Consider the following 14,231-nt stretch of genomic DNA (forward strand, 5'->3'; position numbering starts at 1 on the left):
GCCACCAGTAAGCTAGGTCAGTGGTTTGAGCTTGATCTCCTGCACCAGTTGTGTTCAAGTACTATTTAGTACCTGTTAAAGAAAAACTAGACCAGCCAGCATGATAGGGGCCTAGAAAATAATCCTTTTACTACATTTTCAATACATAATAATGGCTTATATTTAAATGGCTCTTTAAGGTTAGCAAAGGGCTTTACACACATTATCTCATTTGATTACAAGACCTTTATTTTTAGTCATATATCTATAATGATAATAGATCGCATCTAGGAGAAACCATAGAATCATCTAGTCCAGTTAATAAGCTAGCATTTGTTACACACTTACTATGTGCCAGGCACCTATGCTAGGTTCTGGAGACACAAAGGAAAAAGCTCCAAATCGCTAATAATATGAGAAATGTACATCAAGGCAATCCTGGGGTTTCTTTCATCTTATACCCTGCAAGTTGGCAAAAATGACAGAAAAACAACACTAGTCAATACTGGAGGGGTTGTGGAATGAGAGGCACACTAATACATTGTTGGTGTAGCTATGAAATGGTACAACTTTTTTGGAAAGCAATTTGGAGTTAATGCAAATAAAGTGACTAAAGTGTCGATACTCATTGAACCAAAGATTCCATTACTGGTCTTATGTTCCTAAGGAAACCCATCAATAAGAACAAAGTCCCCATATACCCCCAAATATTTATAGCAGCACTTTTTGTGATAGCTAAGAATTAGAAACAAAGTAAATGCCCCCATCAATTAGGAAATAACTAAACAAATTGTGGTACATGAATGTAATAGAATATCACTGTGCTGTAAGAAATGATGCACTTCAAAAAAAAAAAAAGAAATGATGCAACTGATGAAAACAGACACAGAACAAATTATATGAACTGATGCCAAGTGAAGTAAGCAAAGCCAAGAAAATAATATACATAGTAACTACAATAATGTAAATGGAAAGAACTACATAAAGTCAAAAGTAAATATAACAATTATAAAGATCAAGTATGACTCAAAGGTGGTTGTTCTTGAAGAGGACCATGATATCAGGAAGGTGATGCCATGATTTGCAAGTGAATTGGATTTAAGTGAGAGAGGGCTGTGCAAAGCCACCAGCCTCACTTTCTTCTTCAGAGGCATCTGGGTCCAGTGACAAGATACAGATCAGGATGACTGAATGAAATGAATGACTATTCACATACTGAAGCAATCTTCTATGAGGCTCTTTCCGTCTTCGGGTCTTGACAGTCTTCTTTTCCCAAACATTGTGGACAATATCTTCTACAGCCAAAATCACAAGATATAAGAGGACACCCTTGCCCCTAACCCACCCTTTTGTCAAGGTAGGAAGTCCACAGGTGTTAGTGATTATGTGCATTTTGCACTTTTTCATTGTATTGATCAGTATTGTTGGGTTTTTTTCCCCTCTTAAAATGCAGTTTGTTATATGAAATGGCTTTCTGAAAGTAGGTATACTTGGGACAACTATGATACCAATAAAAACTTAATTTTTCTGTTTTTGTTTTGGGGTGTTTTTTTTGTTGTTTTTTTTTTTTTTGGTGAGAGAGTTGAGGTTAAGTGACTTGCCCAGGATCACACAGTAAGTGTCAAGTGTCTGAGGCTAGATTTGAACTCAGATCTACCTGGCTCCAGGGCCAGTGCTGTATCCACTGTGCCACCTAACTGCTCCCAAAACTTTTTTTTTAAATTGTAAATACTATAGTAGTTGAGAGGAGAAAATCAATGAGGAGTCAGAGAAGACCTTTTAGAGAAAGTGGGATTTTAGTTGGTCCCTGAAAGGTGGTTACAATATGTATACACAGAAAAGCAAGGACTTTCTAGTCAGGATGAAACAACGTAACTGTAGAGAACAATGTGACTGACAGCTTGGAGTCAAGGTTAACTTGGCAAAATTGACAGTTTGTAAAGAGAAGCACTATAAAATAACTTGAGAGAAAAGCAACATGGATTTTGCATGCCTTATGAATTCACTAGAATTACTTGAACAGTGAATCAGTATGTGGACTAGGGAGGAGCTCTAAATATGTAAAATACCTCTGTTTTTAAAAGTCTTCAAACTCAAGTTACCAGAGAATTACAGGGAGGAAGAATTGTTTTGTCATAACTAAGAAATTGGCTTAGAGTGTGAAAACTAAGGGTAAGGATGAACAGGCACTCCTAGATGTATTATAAAGAGAAGGTTCTTTGTGATTAGGATTAATCTTATTTAACATCCTTTTATGGAGGAAGAAATTTTTCATGATACTAAATTCTTCTGGAGACTGGAGAAAATCTGCAGGAAGATCTTAGATATCTTTGTGAATGGTCAAAAAAGTTGCAGATGATTATATTGCCGGCAACTACAAGGTAGTGCGCTACTGGTGAAGCCATGATTTCATTGTTGTGAGTAGTCCCTCCTTTGGTGCAGATCATCACTTTTCCATGCTTTATGATTATGCTGTTTTTGTGCATGTCTTTCTATAAATCCTCTGAAAGAGGATTCACATCTTATTTTCTGGTCCTTGATAATGTCCTTTGCTACTTCTCATACGCAAGTTATCGGTAACATGCTCCAATCTGCTGTCACGTTTGTCTTTCAACTTTCTACTATCCTTTGGATTGTCTTCTTGATTCTTATTACATGTATAAAAGACTGAGTTACTGATCATAACTCGTTAAGGGAAAGTCATTGTAGGTTATTCCCTGCAAATCTTAGCATAGTGTGCTATTTTAGCAAAAAAAAAAAAAAAAAAAGCCAAGAAAATGTTAATATCATCAATAACTCCAAATCATAGTCCTACCCTTGTGTAAAAATGGTGTCATCACACCTGAAATATTGTGTATAGTTTTAGTCACCATAACTCTAAGTACTAGAGAAGATTCAGGAAAAAAGCATCTAAAAGGATTGGACATATAGTGACAAACTAAAAAGGTTCCTATTCTTTAAGTATGAAAATTGAGGAACCCATTAGTGCATTTCCTCTGGGTTCATCTCAGATTTGTCCTGTATATATTTTGTTTGTATATAGTTTGCATATTGTCTACCCCGTTAGATCATAAGATACTTGAGGGTAGGGTCTGTCTTTTGCCTTTCTTTGTAGACTCAGCACTTAGCACAGTCCCTGGCAAATGGTAGGCACTTAATAAATGTTTGTTGTTGACTTAATTTATGAAAGCCTTGATTCTCTTTATCCCAGGACCCAATAAATAAACTTCCCCAAACCATTTCAAATGTAATTTATGTGTTTAAGAACCGAGGCAAGTTACTTGAGGATCTGAAAAGGCATTGTACTTTATCTGTTTAAAAAAAGAGAGAGAGAGAGGAGAAAAGTACCCATAAAGATTACAGACCTTCTAAGAGTCTTCTTTGACAGAGTTCTAGACTTGGTAGATCAATGTGATAGAGATCTTGACTTTAATAAGATTTTTGATAATGAGTGCATGATCTGATTAGGAAACTACAGGTGTGAGTGCCTTTGGTTGGAGGAGCACGTGCAAAGGATTGTTCTCAAGTTATTCAGGATCAGCTGGAAGTAGAGAGACACAAGTGGCAGAGGTTCATCCAGGACTGGTCTCCTGCATAGAGCTTGAAGTTTTCATACTGAAGTTAGGTGATGGGACTGAAATGTGGTATGTGTCCATTAAGTAAGAAGATGTGATTAAGCTAGGCATTGCGGGGGTGGGGTGGGGCTGTGGTCAGCACTATCTAGGATAAGAACAGAATTCAAAGCTAATTTAGTAAATTGGAAAAGTAGCTAGAAACAAACCAAGTCACATAAAGTTCAAATCCCCTCAAAAGTACCTACCCCATCTCCCATTCTCTTCTCCTTTGCTCCCATCTTGAAGTAAGCCTTGTAAGGTCAACTAGTCTGCCTATATCTTTGATCCCATCTTCTCCTGGAGATACCCTTCAATCATCCTCTCTCTTTAGTTTTCAATTTCTAATTCAGTGCAACTCATAACTGAACAAAGCTGTCCTTCAGAAGTGGTCATCAAGCTTTGATCTAGGACCTTCCATCACGAGGAACCCACTAAATTCCAAGGTACCCTATTTCCCTTATAGACAGCTCTAGATATTAAGATTTGTTTTTCCTTACATCGAGTTTAAATCTCTGTAATTTACTTACTGCTCTTAGTCCTTCCCTCTATAACAAAACAGAGTAAGTCTAATCTCTTCCACATGACTTGTCTTTAAATATCTGAAGATAGCAATCATGTTCCCCACTGTACCTCATCTTTTCTTCAAACTAAAACAAATCCAGTATGTTCTTTGGTGAAAGAAGAAATTCTCAATGAAATAAGAACCACAATATGGACAGTAATACATTTTTCTGAAGGATCACTTCTTCAGTGGGGCTATAACACTACGCATGCTCACTCACCAGTAAAAGAATTACCACAACCTCATGAGTGGTAATTTAAATACTTGTAAGAAATCTCTTGATTTTTCAAATTGATAGCCATTTCATAAAGGTTATTCTTCAAAAAGTAATATCGATGGACCAATTTCTCTTTTTTAAAGTTCAGATCTAGTAAGATTTGCTGAAGCCCCAATTGTCTTTCTCTAATCAGAGCTGACCCTAAGATAGGAAGAATTAGAGTGGCCCAGTGCTTTAGGGGAATCTATGAAAGCAAGGGAGAGCAGGTAGTTCATTAAGCTAATACCTAGATTTTTAAAAAAGCAATAACTAAGATTTATGTATGTAGAGTCAGCACCAAGAAGTGAAAGTGATACTGTAGCCTTTGGTTGCCAGATGATATTATCTCCCACCCCAACAAGTACAGGTTACTTATTTAAGAGAGATCATTCCCTTTTTCTTTCCTTTCTGACCTTCATGTTCATTTTAGCCAGATTTTTACCTTTATTAAAACATTTTTTGGTTTTTTAGGATAGTTGGGGGGGAGTGGGGGGCCCAGAAGATTCTATGATTTGCCCTAAGTCACAGTAACTAGAGAGAGCCCTACCTCTGATGTATTCAGTTTTCATAAATTGACTCTTCTCAAGGAATAATTTTATTTTTTCTACATTGTCGGTTATTTATTCCTTTTTTCCTTTTTGCTTCTTGCCTTCTCATTATGATTGACCTACAATTCCCAGCATTAGTCATGGCAGCAGAAACTTGAAGATGGTGGAATTAAATGCTGAAGGCCAGTTTCATAAGGTTTTTGGTGGCAGGAGGAGGTATCAAGTTTGATACTAATTGGCCCCACAAAATCTATCCGAGAAAAACTTAAAATAATAATTCTCTATCTTAGCCAACCCTATTAATACTTTAGTGCTGTGGGAAATAATTCCCCTGATAGATGAGTTAGGCACAATAGCAGGCGTTGTTTAATGTGTCTGAAAGTGACATGGAAAATAAAGCTCTGGGTCATTTTGGTGTAGGCAGCACAGTTTGATAACTTGTTCAAGCAATTTGGTAAGTTGTAGCCTTGAAAAATATTTTAGATTAAAGTAAAATTTGCCAAATTTGTCCTGTTTGCAAGGTTGTTTTGTTTTAAACATGCGTATAGTAGTTCTCGTTTTAAATGGGCTGAAAAAATCCTTCAGTTCTTTAGATGCCTTAATTTCAATTTAGCCCAGTCTTATACGTGTGTGTATGTGTATATATACACTGTATCTTATACTTCAAAGATCTGTAATTTCACTGGTGTCAGCACCAGCCCAGATCCCAGCCACTTAGTATGATAGTCTTCAAGTTGCAAAGAAATGTGTTACCTTGTTTCCAGCCTAGTGGTGAACCTCTCTGAAACAGGCTTGTTTTCAGACAGTGCACTTGAAAGTCTTGCATGGGCCTGTATTTAGCATTTTCAGCCTATTTAGGACACATCAGAGCTTGCACTCATCTGGCATAGTCTTCAGAAGCCCAGGTTTTCCATAGTACAAATGAGAAATAATAAAGTTTTTATTACAAGTTTATTTCTGACAAATTTGTTACTCACTTGACATGTTTCACTGGTGTTCTTTCAGTTGTAGCACCAATCTTCCTAGTAAACCTCATGAGAAGCATTTTGGGTTTTATCCTCCCTCCCTTCCAATGTGAAGAAAAGATGAGGTACAGTAGGGAACGTGATCGCTATCTTCAAATATTTAAAGATGGGAAGGAAAATTTTTATAGTCTTTTCATTGAAGAAATTTGAAAACTCTTAATATAATTATGTTCTGGATTTGGTGTAAAAAGATTGAGGCTAAATATTGGTGGGGAGGAGATTATATCGAACTTAGGAAGCATCTGCTAGTCTTTAGGACATTTTTTACTCATTTTCTGATCAAACACTCTTTGAGGGAAAAAACCCTCAGTTCTGTAGCACCATTGGATTTGTTATTTTACGCTACAATTTTTAGGATTGTACAATCTTTCAAATAGACACAATTCAGTTTGCCATTTTAATTTGCTTTTGGGAGCACATCTGTTTCTGCATTTAATTTACAATGGTCTCAAAATCAAATTATACGTATAGAGAGAGTCTGAATATCTGTATAGTGTTATACTTGACAGAAAATATGGATCAAAAATTTGATTCCCTTTTTCCTAGTAGTAACATATTTCATCCTTTTGTCTTACCAAATGGAGAAAATGTTTTTTTTCTCTTGAACTGAGAGAATACCAACATTTCCATATATAAAATAGAAAAAGAGGATTGTACGTGCAGTTACAAGTTTGCTTCTACCTCCAAATATATAGCAAATTCAAACATGTTATTTTCAAAGCTGTCCTGCTTTGTTTTGACCTTCATTCTTGCTTTGACCTTCGTTCTGTTCTCTTCCGTGCATTTTTAAGTGCTTCAATGATACTCTTTTTCCTCTTCTTTTTAAAAATAAATTTTGGCAACTGTGTCACTAATATCCTTCTCCCTTCCTCCCTTCAGTTGAGAGATTTAAAAAAAGAAACGCTTTGTATCAAATATGCAGAGAAAAATAAAAACCCTAAATTGCCCGTGTTTCAAAATATATGTCTTGTTCATGACTTCCCAGGGAATGAGTAGCATGTTTCATCTCCAATAGTCATTGCGTATTCTTAAGTCTTTTTAGTGTGGTTTGGTTTTTTTACAGTGTTCTTTATAGTGAATAAGTTGTTTTGTATCAGTTCCTACAAGTCTTACCGGGTTTGGCAGGAACCATCCCTTTTGTCTTTTCTTATGGAACATATTCCATTACATTCATATGCCATAATTTGCTCAGTCATTCCCCAAGAATCTTCAAGCTGCTCAGTATTATGATCTACAGTAGGAGGTATCCATTAGTGGCTGTTTAGTTTATTTGACTCACTTAATATTCATTAAACATTTATCAAGCATCTACTCTAGGTAGAGTACTATTATAAGCATGGGGGAAGAGTCAGAAATGGGAAAAGACACCATACCTGCTCTCAAGGAGTTTACAGTCTAATAAGGAAGTATTAGAATCTCCCAAATTACACCCTCTTGCTAATTTCCCCCTTTCATCCTTCCAGTTACTCTTCTTCACAACCTCAAAGTAATTCTCATTTTCTCTCTTAGTCTCCCCCTCCCTCTCTCTCTCCCTCTTTCTCACTCTCCATGTCCAATCACTTGCCAAGTCTTATCCCCACAATATTTCCCACATTCTTCCATTTCTCTTCACTCATATAACCACCACCCTAGTTCAGGGCTTCATCACCTCTCACCTAGACCATATCACAGTAGCCTCCCAATTGATATTCTTGCATCCAAGACTCTTCCATCTCCAATCCATCCTACACAGCAGCCGAAGCTATATTCAGAAAGCACACTCTGCTTGAAGAAGCTTCAGTGGCTCCCTGTTGCCTGTAGAATAAAATACAAACTCCTCTTGCCATTTAAAGCCTTTCACAATCTGGTTGCACCCTGTCTTTCCAAACTGTTTTCACGTTACTCCCCCTTGTACACTGCCTCCTAGCTAAACTGTCTTACTTTCTGTTCTCTGGAACACAATATTCTTTGTTCCACTTGTAGCATATTCTTTCAGACTTCCTTAGAATTATTAGCATCCTTAGCTCCCTTCAAGTCTCTGAACAAGTGCCATGTCCTTCAAGTGGCTTTTTCTGATCCCCTGAGTGATTAGTGCTTCCATCCCCAAAATACTTTGTATTTACCTTGTCTATATTTTATATTTACTTAGTTCTGTCCATATCTCACTCCTCCCTCCCCCAACTCCCCACTAGGATATAAGTTTCTCGAGAGCAAGGACTGTTTTATTGTTGTCTAAATAAACTCCCAAGGCCTTCCGTGGTGCATGGCACAAACTAGATGCTTAATAAATACTTGGGAATTGAATTAAGGTAGTATGATACATACATGATCATTGATTGGAGTACTAGCCCATTTGTGTCATTTAGATTTTCTGTGTTCCTTTCCATAGATTATCCTCACCCAGCTCTTCATACTAAAAGGATCAGGACAGGAATATAAAAGTAGATCAGTGAAAATGTACCAGCATTAATGGAAGAGCAGCTCAAAACTAGAAGTCATCATTGGTAGAGCATTGGTATCATCTTTGTATGTAAATGGGCATCATTTTTAACTACTATTGTGTATTGTCAACCAGTATTTCTGTAAAGAGAAAGTCTCGAGTAACCCAGTTTCTTTATCCTTAATGCACTGTAGTTAATTTGAAGGCTGTGCTATAAAACTTTCAAATATTTATAGTAAAATTGATATTGGAAAGGGAGGGTATAGGATCTGGAATTTTAAAAAGAAGTACAAGTAGCCAGTCAAAACAGATTCCACTATACTATATAGTGGTTTAGGCCAAAGGGTCTGAATACTAATTGGAAATATTCCAGAATCAACCACTAGCTGTTTTTCGAAATAGAGGTTAAATTTTCCCATCTGTTCTCCTACCCTAAAATTGTAAGAATTTTCCTCTTTATCTACTAAATGCCCTAAGTCACTTCGAAACATAGAATCAGTGGTTTGTGTGTGTATTTTTGTAAAGTTACAGAAGATACTGCTTTTCTTTAGCTTTATTAACTTTTCTGAATCTAGTTCAATTGTAGAATTCTTAAATGACACTCATTATTGAAATACACCTGTCCACTGGAGCAAGAGATATGTTAAAGGCTCTGTATTCCCAAATTTCAATTTAATTTAATTTAATTTAAATTTATTTATTTAACATATTTAGTTTTCAGCGTTGATTTTCACAAGAGTTTGAATTACAAATTTTCTCCCCATTTCTACTCTCCCCCCCACTCCAAGATGGCATATATTCTGGTTGCCCTGTTCCCCAGTCAGCTCTCCCCTCTATCGCCCCCCTCCCCTCTCATCCCCTTTTCCCTTCCTTTCTTGTAGGGCAAGATAAATTTCTACGCCCCATTGCCTGTGTATCTTATTTTTTAGTTGCATGCAAAAACTTTTTTTTTTTGTTTTTGAACATCTGTTTTTAAAACTTTGAGTTCCAAATTCTCTTCCCTCTTCCCTTCCCTCCCACCCTCCCTAAGAAGTCGAGCACTTCAACCTAGGCCACGCATGTATCATTATGTATAACCCTTCCACACTACTCATGTTGTGAAAGACTAACTTCATTTTGCTCCTTCCCAACCCATCCCGCTTTATTGAATTTTCTCCCTTGACCCTGTCCCCTTTCCAAAGTGTTTGTTTTGATTACCTCCACCCCCATCTGCCCTCCCCTCCATCATCCCCCCCCTTTTATTTTTTTTTATCTTCCTCCCTCTTCTTTCCTGTGGGGTAAGATACCCAACAGAGTATGTATGGTATTCCCTCCTCAGGCCAAATCTGATGAGAGCAAGGTTCACTCATTCCCCCCTCACCTGCCCTCTCCCCTCCTCCCACAGAACTGCTTCCTCTTGCCACCTTTATGCGAGATAATCCATCCCATTCTATCTCTCCCTATCTCCCTCTCTCAGTATGTTGCTCTCTCATCCCTTAATTTCATTTTATTTCTTTTAGATATCTTCCCTTCATCTTCAACTTACCCTGTGTCTGCTCTCTCTCTTTTACATATATATGTGTATATATACACATATATATATACACACACATATATACATACACATATATGTACATACATACATATACACATAGATATATACATACATACACATTCACTTATATATAAACATATATATGCATATTCCCTTCAGCTACCCTAATACTGAGGTCTCATGAATCATACATGTCATCTTTCCATGTAGGAATGTAAACAAAACAGTTCAACTTTAGTAAGTCCCTTGCAATTTCTGTTTCTTGATTACCTTTTCATGCTTCTCTTGATTCTTGTGTTTGAAAGTCAAATTTTCTATTCAGTTCTGGTCTTTTCACTGAGAAAGCTTGAAAGTCCTCTATTTTATTGAAAGTCCATATTTTGCCTTGGAGCATGATACTCAGTTTTGCTGGGTAGGTGATTCTAGGTTTTAATCCTAGCTCCATTGACCTCCGGAATATCACATTCCAAGCCCTTCGATCTCTTAGTGTAGAAGCTGCCAGATCTTGGGTTATTCTGATTGGGTTTCCACAATACTCAAATTGTTTCTTTCTGGCTGCTTGCAGTATTTTCTCCTTGATCTGGGAGCTCTGGAATTTGGCAACAATATTCCTAGGAGATTTCTTTTTGGGATCTATTTGAGGAGGCGATCGATGGATTCTTTCAATTTCTATTTTGCCCTGTGGCTCTAGAATATCAGGGCAGTTCTCCTTGATCATTTCTTGAAAGATGGTATCTAGGCTCTTTTTTTGATCATGGCTTTCAGGTAGTCCAATAATTTTTACATTATCTCTCCTGGATCTATTTTCCAGGTCAGTGGTTTTTCCAAGGAGATATTTCACATTGTCTTCCATTTTTTCATTCCTTTGGTTCTGTTTTATAATATCCTGATTTCTCATAAAGTCACTAGCTTCCACTTGCTCCAATCTAATTTTTAAAGTAGTATTTTCTTCAGTGGTCTTGTGGACCTCCTTTTCCATTTGGCTAATTCTGCCTTTCAAGGCATTCTTCTCCTCATTGGTTTTTTGGAGCTCTTTTGCCATTTGAGTTAATCTATTTTTTAAGGTGTTGTTTTCTTCAGTGTATTTTTCAGTATTTTTTTGGGTCTCCTTTAGCAAGTCACTGACTTGTTTTTCATGGTTTTCTCGCATCCTTCTCATTTCTCTTCCCAATTTTTCCTCTACTTCTCTAACTTGCTTTTCCAAATCCTTTTTGAGCTCTTCCATGGCCTGGGACCAGTTCATGTTTTTCTTGGAGGCTTTTGTTGTAGGCTCTATGACTTTGTTGTCTTCTTTAGGCTGTATGTTTTGGTCTTCTTTGTCACCAAAGAAAGAATCCAAAGTCTGAGACTGAATCTGGGTGTGCTTTCGCTGCCTGGCCATATTCCCAACCAACTAACTTGACCCTTGAGTTTTTCAGTGGGGTATGACTGCTTGTAGACTAACGAGTTCTATGTTCTACGTTTGGTGGGGAGGTTCCAGCTCTGTCACACCAGCACTCCTCCTTCCCCAAGAACCCCCAGCCTGGGCTGGGCTTAGATCTTTAGCAGGCTGTGCACTCCTGCTCTGATCCGCCACTTAATTCCTCCCACCAGGTGGGCCTGGGGCCAGAAGCAGCAGCAACTGTAGCTGCCCCACCTCCGCTGCCCCCTGGGGCTGGAAGCAGAACCGTGAACTCCTTCCACTCCCGCAGCTTTTCCCACTAACCTTCTCTGCAGTCTTTGGTGTTTGTGGGTTGAGGAGTCTGGTAACTGCCGCAGCTCACATATTCAGGGTGCTAGGGGCCCCATCCGCCTGACTCCAAGTTTGGTTGTTCCATGCCGCTCAGGCTGGGCTCTGCTCCACTCCGTTCCCAGCTCCCAGCTCCGTGTGGGATAGACCTCACCCAGAGACCATCCAGGCTGTCCTGGGCTGGAGCCCTGTTTCCCTCTGCTGTTCTGTGGGTTCTGCCGTTCTAGAATTGATTCAGAGCCAGTTTTTATAGGTTTTTGGAGGGACTCGGTACGGAGCTCACACTAGTCCCTGCTTACCAGCCGCCATCTTGGCTCCGCCCCCCTATTCCCAAATTTTAGAACATTATACAACCATGTTCCATGGGTGATATTAGTACTTGATAGGATGTAAGAGCATCTATGATTATGCATTGGCATGTAACTGGATGGGCTTAGATAAACATGCAAAATAAAACCTTTAATGCCCAAGGATTCCAGCAAAAAAGAAATTCATAGCATGTTTTCAATTTTTTCCTGTTTCTTGTTGTTAGGTTGGGGGGTGGGGTGTTGTTTTATTGATCCTTTTGGGTTTTTGAAAAATGTCATTTTCCCAGTTTATTTCACCTCTTTCCCCCACCGAACCTTTCCTGTACCACAGCAAGGCTGATGGACAAAATTGTCTCCTTCAAATAGCATATGCTATACATTCTGTTTCAGTTATACATTTTATCATCTATTTTCTCTCATCAAGATTGGTCATCAGTTAATCTGAATTCATCTCCCTTTTAGTGGTTTTCATTTACATTATTGTAGCTATGTATATTTTTCTCCTGTTCCTGTTTACTTCATCTGCATCAGTTTATGCATATCTTCCCTGCTTTTCTGATTTCCTTATTGATGATTTTATAAAATGCAATAAGTCTTCCATTATATTCTTATACAGTTCAGTCACTAATTCAGTGGGGACACATTTAGTTTCCAGTTTTTTTGTCACCACAGAAAAATGCTGCTACAAATATTTTTGTATATGTGGAATCTGCTTTGTTGTCTGACCTACTGGAGGTACATACCTATTACTGCAGTGGCTATATCAGTAAAAGTTCAGTAACTTTTTTTTACACGATTCCAAATTGATTTTCAAATTAGTTGGATCATTTCATAACTCATGCCTATTTTTCCACCACCCTCTAACACATTTCAATAATGAATAGAGTATTTATATTTGTGTATATGTATTATCATATATCATATGATTTAGTCTCCATTTCTGTTCAACAACATTAATTGCTTGGAACTATACCTAAAGGGCTATAAAAATGTACACACCCTTTGACCCAGCAAAAACACGCTACTAAGTCCATATCCCAAAGAGATTTTTTTAAGAAGGAAAATTTTATATACATACATACATACATACATACACAAAAAAATATAGCAACTCTTTTTGTGGTGGCAAAGAATTGGAAATTGAGGGGGATGCCCATCAATTGGGGAATGGCTGAACAAATTGTGGTATATGATTGTAATGGAGTACTATTGTGCTATAAGAAATGATGAGCAGGATGATGTCAGAAAAACCTGGAAAGTCTTACATGAACTGATGCAAAGTGAAGTGAGCAGAACCAGGAGAACATTGTACATAGTAATAGCGATATTGTACAATGATCAACTGTGAATTACTTAGCTCTTTTCAACACTACCATGATCCAAGACAGTTCTGAAGGACTTATGATGAAAAATGCTCTCCACCTCCATAGAAAGAACTTGTGGAATGCAGATCAAAGCATGCTTTTTAACTTTTTTTTTCCGGGGGGGGGGGGGGGGAGGAGTTGATCTGTGTTTTCTTTTGCAACACGGCCAATATGAAAATATGTTTTGCATGACTTCATATGTATAATCTATTTCAAATTGCTTGCTTTCTCAAGGGAGAGAGAGAATTTGGAACTCAAAAAAATTTTTAAATGAATGTTTAAGAAAAATTTTGCATGTCGTTGAGAAAATGTTTTTTAAAATTAATTGTCTACCATATTTCCGAATTGATTCATTAGATATTTATTTTGTGGTAGGTTTTTTGAATGGCTTCCTTCAGAGTTCAGCAAAATGATTGATACTTGAGTTCGCTTCAGGGTTTGGAAAATTTTTTGTTATGATGTTAAAAGTCATTTCTATTCAAGTCCCTGCTTTAGTTATACTATAGATCACAATTTTTCAATATTTTTCTGCTAGTGCTTGGATCAAGGTTGAACAGCTAAAGCCATATCATCCCCATAAAGAGGAAATGATCAAGATTAATAAGGGTAAAAGATTTCAGCAGGCTGTGGATGCTGTGGAGGAGTTTCTCAAAAAAGCCAAAAGCAAAGACCAGGTAAGATGCCTTTTGATTTGCTCTTAATGCAGGATTGGCTATTATGTGTGTGATAATGCTACTGAATCTTAAATCTATCATCAGCTCATAGAATCCTGATATAAATCCACCCCTTCTGGGCTATCCTCCTGTATGTGAAATCAATTTTGCCAAGCAATCCAAAAAATCTGTGGCCTTCCTTAAATATTTTGTGGCTTTTTTTGCAAAGTTCCTTCAGTG

At 37.5% G+C, this 14,231-nt stretch overlaps 1 protein-coding gene across 4 annotated transcripts in view; it reads left to right on the top strand.

The window, feature by feature from the left end:
• GLYR1 (glyoxylate reductase 1 homolog) overlaps positions 1 to 14,231 on the top strand; it is a 43,186-nt gene that overhangs the window by 6,527 nt on the left and 22,428 nt on the right. For all 4 annotated transcript variants that reach the window (XM_036738804.1, XM_036738803.1, XM_036738805.1 and 1 more), the window contains exon 4: positions 13,874 to 14,012. In XM_036738804.1, the coding sequence (XP_036594699.1) occupies positions 13,874 to 14,012 (139 nt within the window). The remainder of the gene's footprint in view (positions 1 to 13,873; positions 14,013 to 14,231) is intronic.

This window comes from Trichosurus vulpecula, chromosome 9 (assembly GCF_011100635.1).
Source record: "Trichosurus vulpecula isolate mTriVul1 chromosome 9, mTriVul1.pri, whole genome shotgun sequence".
Lineage (NCBI taxonomy): Eukaryota > Metazoa > Chordata > Mammalia > Diprotodontia > Phalangeridae > Trichosurus > Trichosurus vulpecula.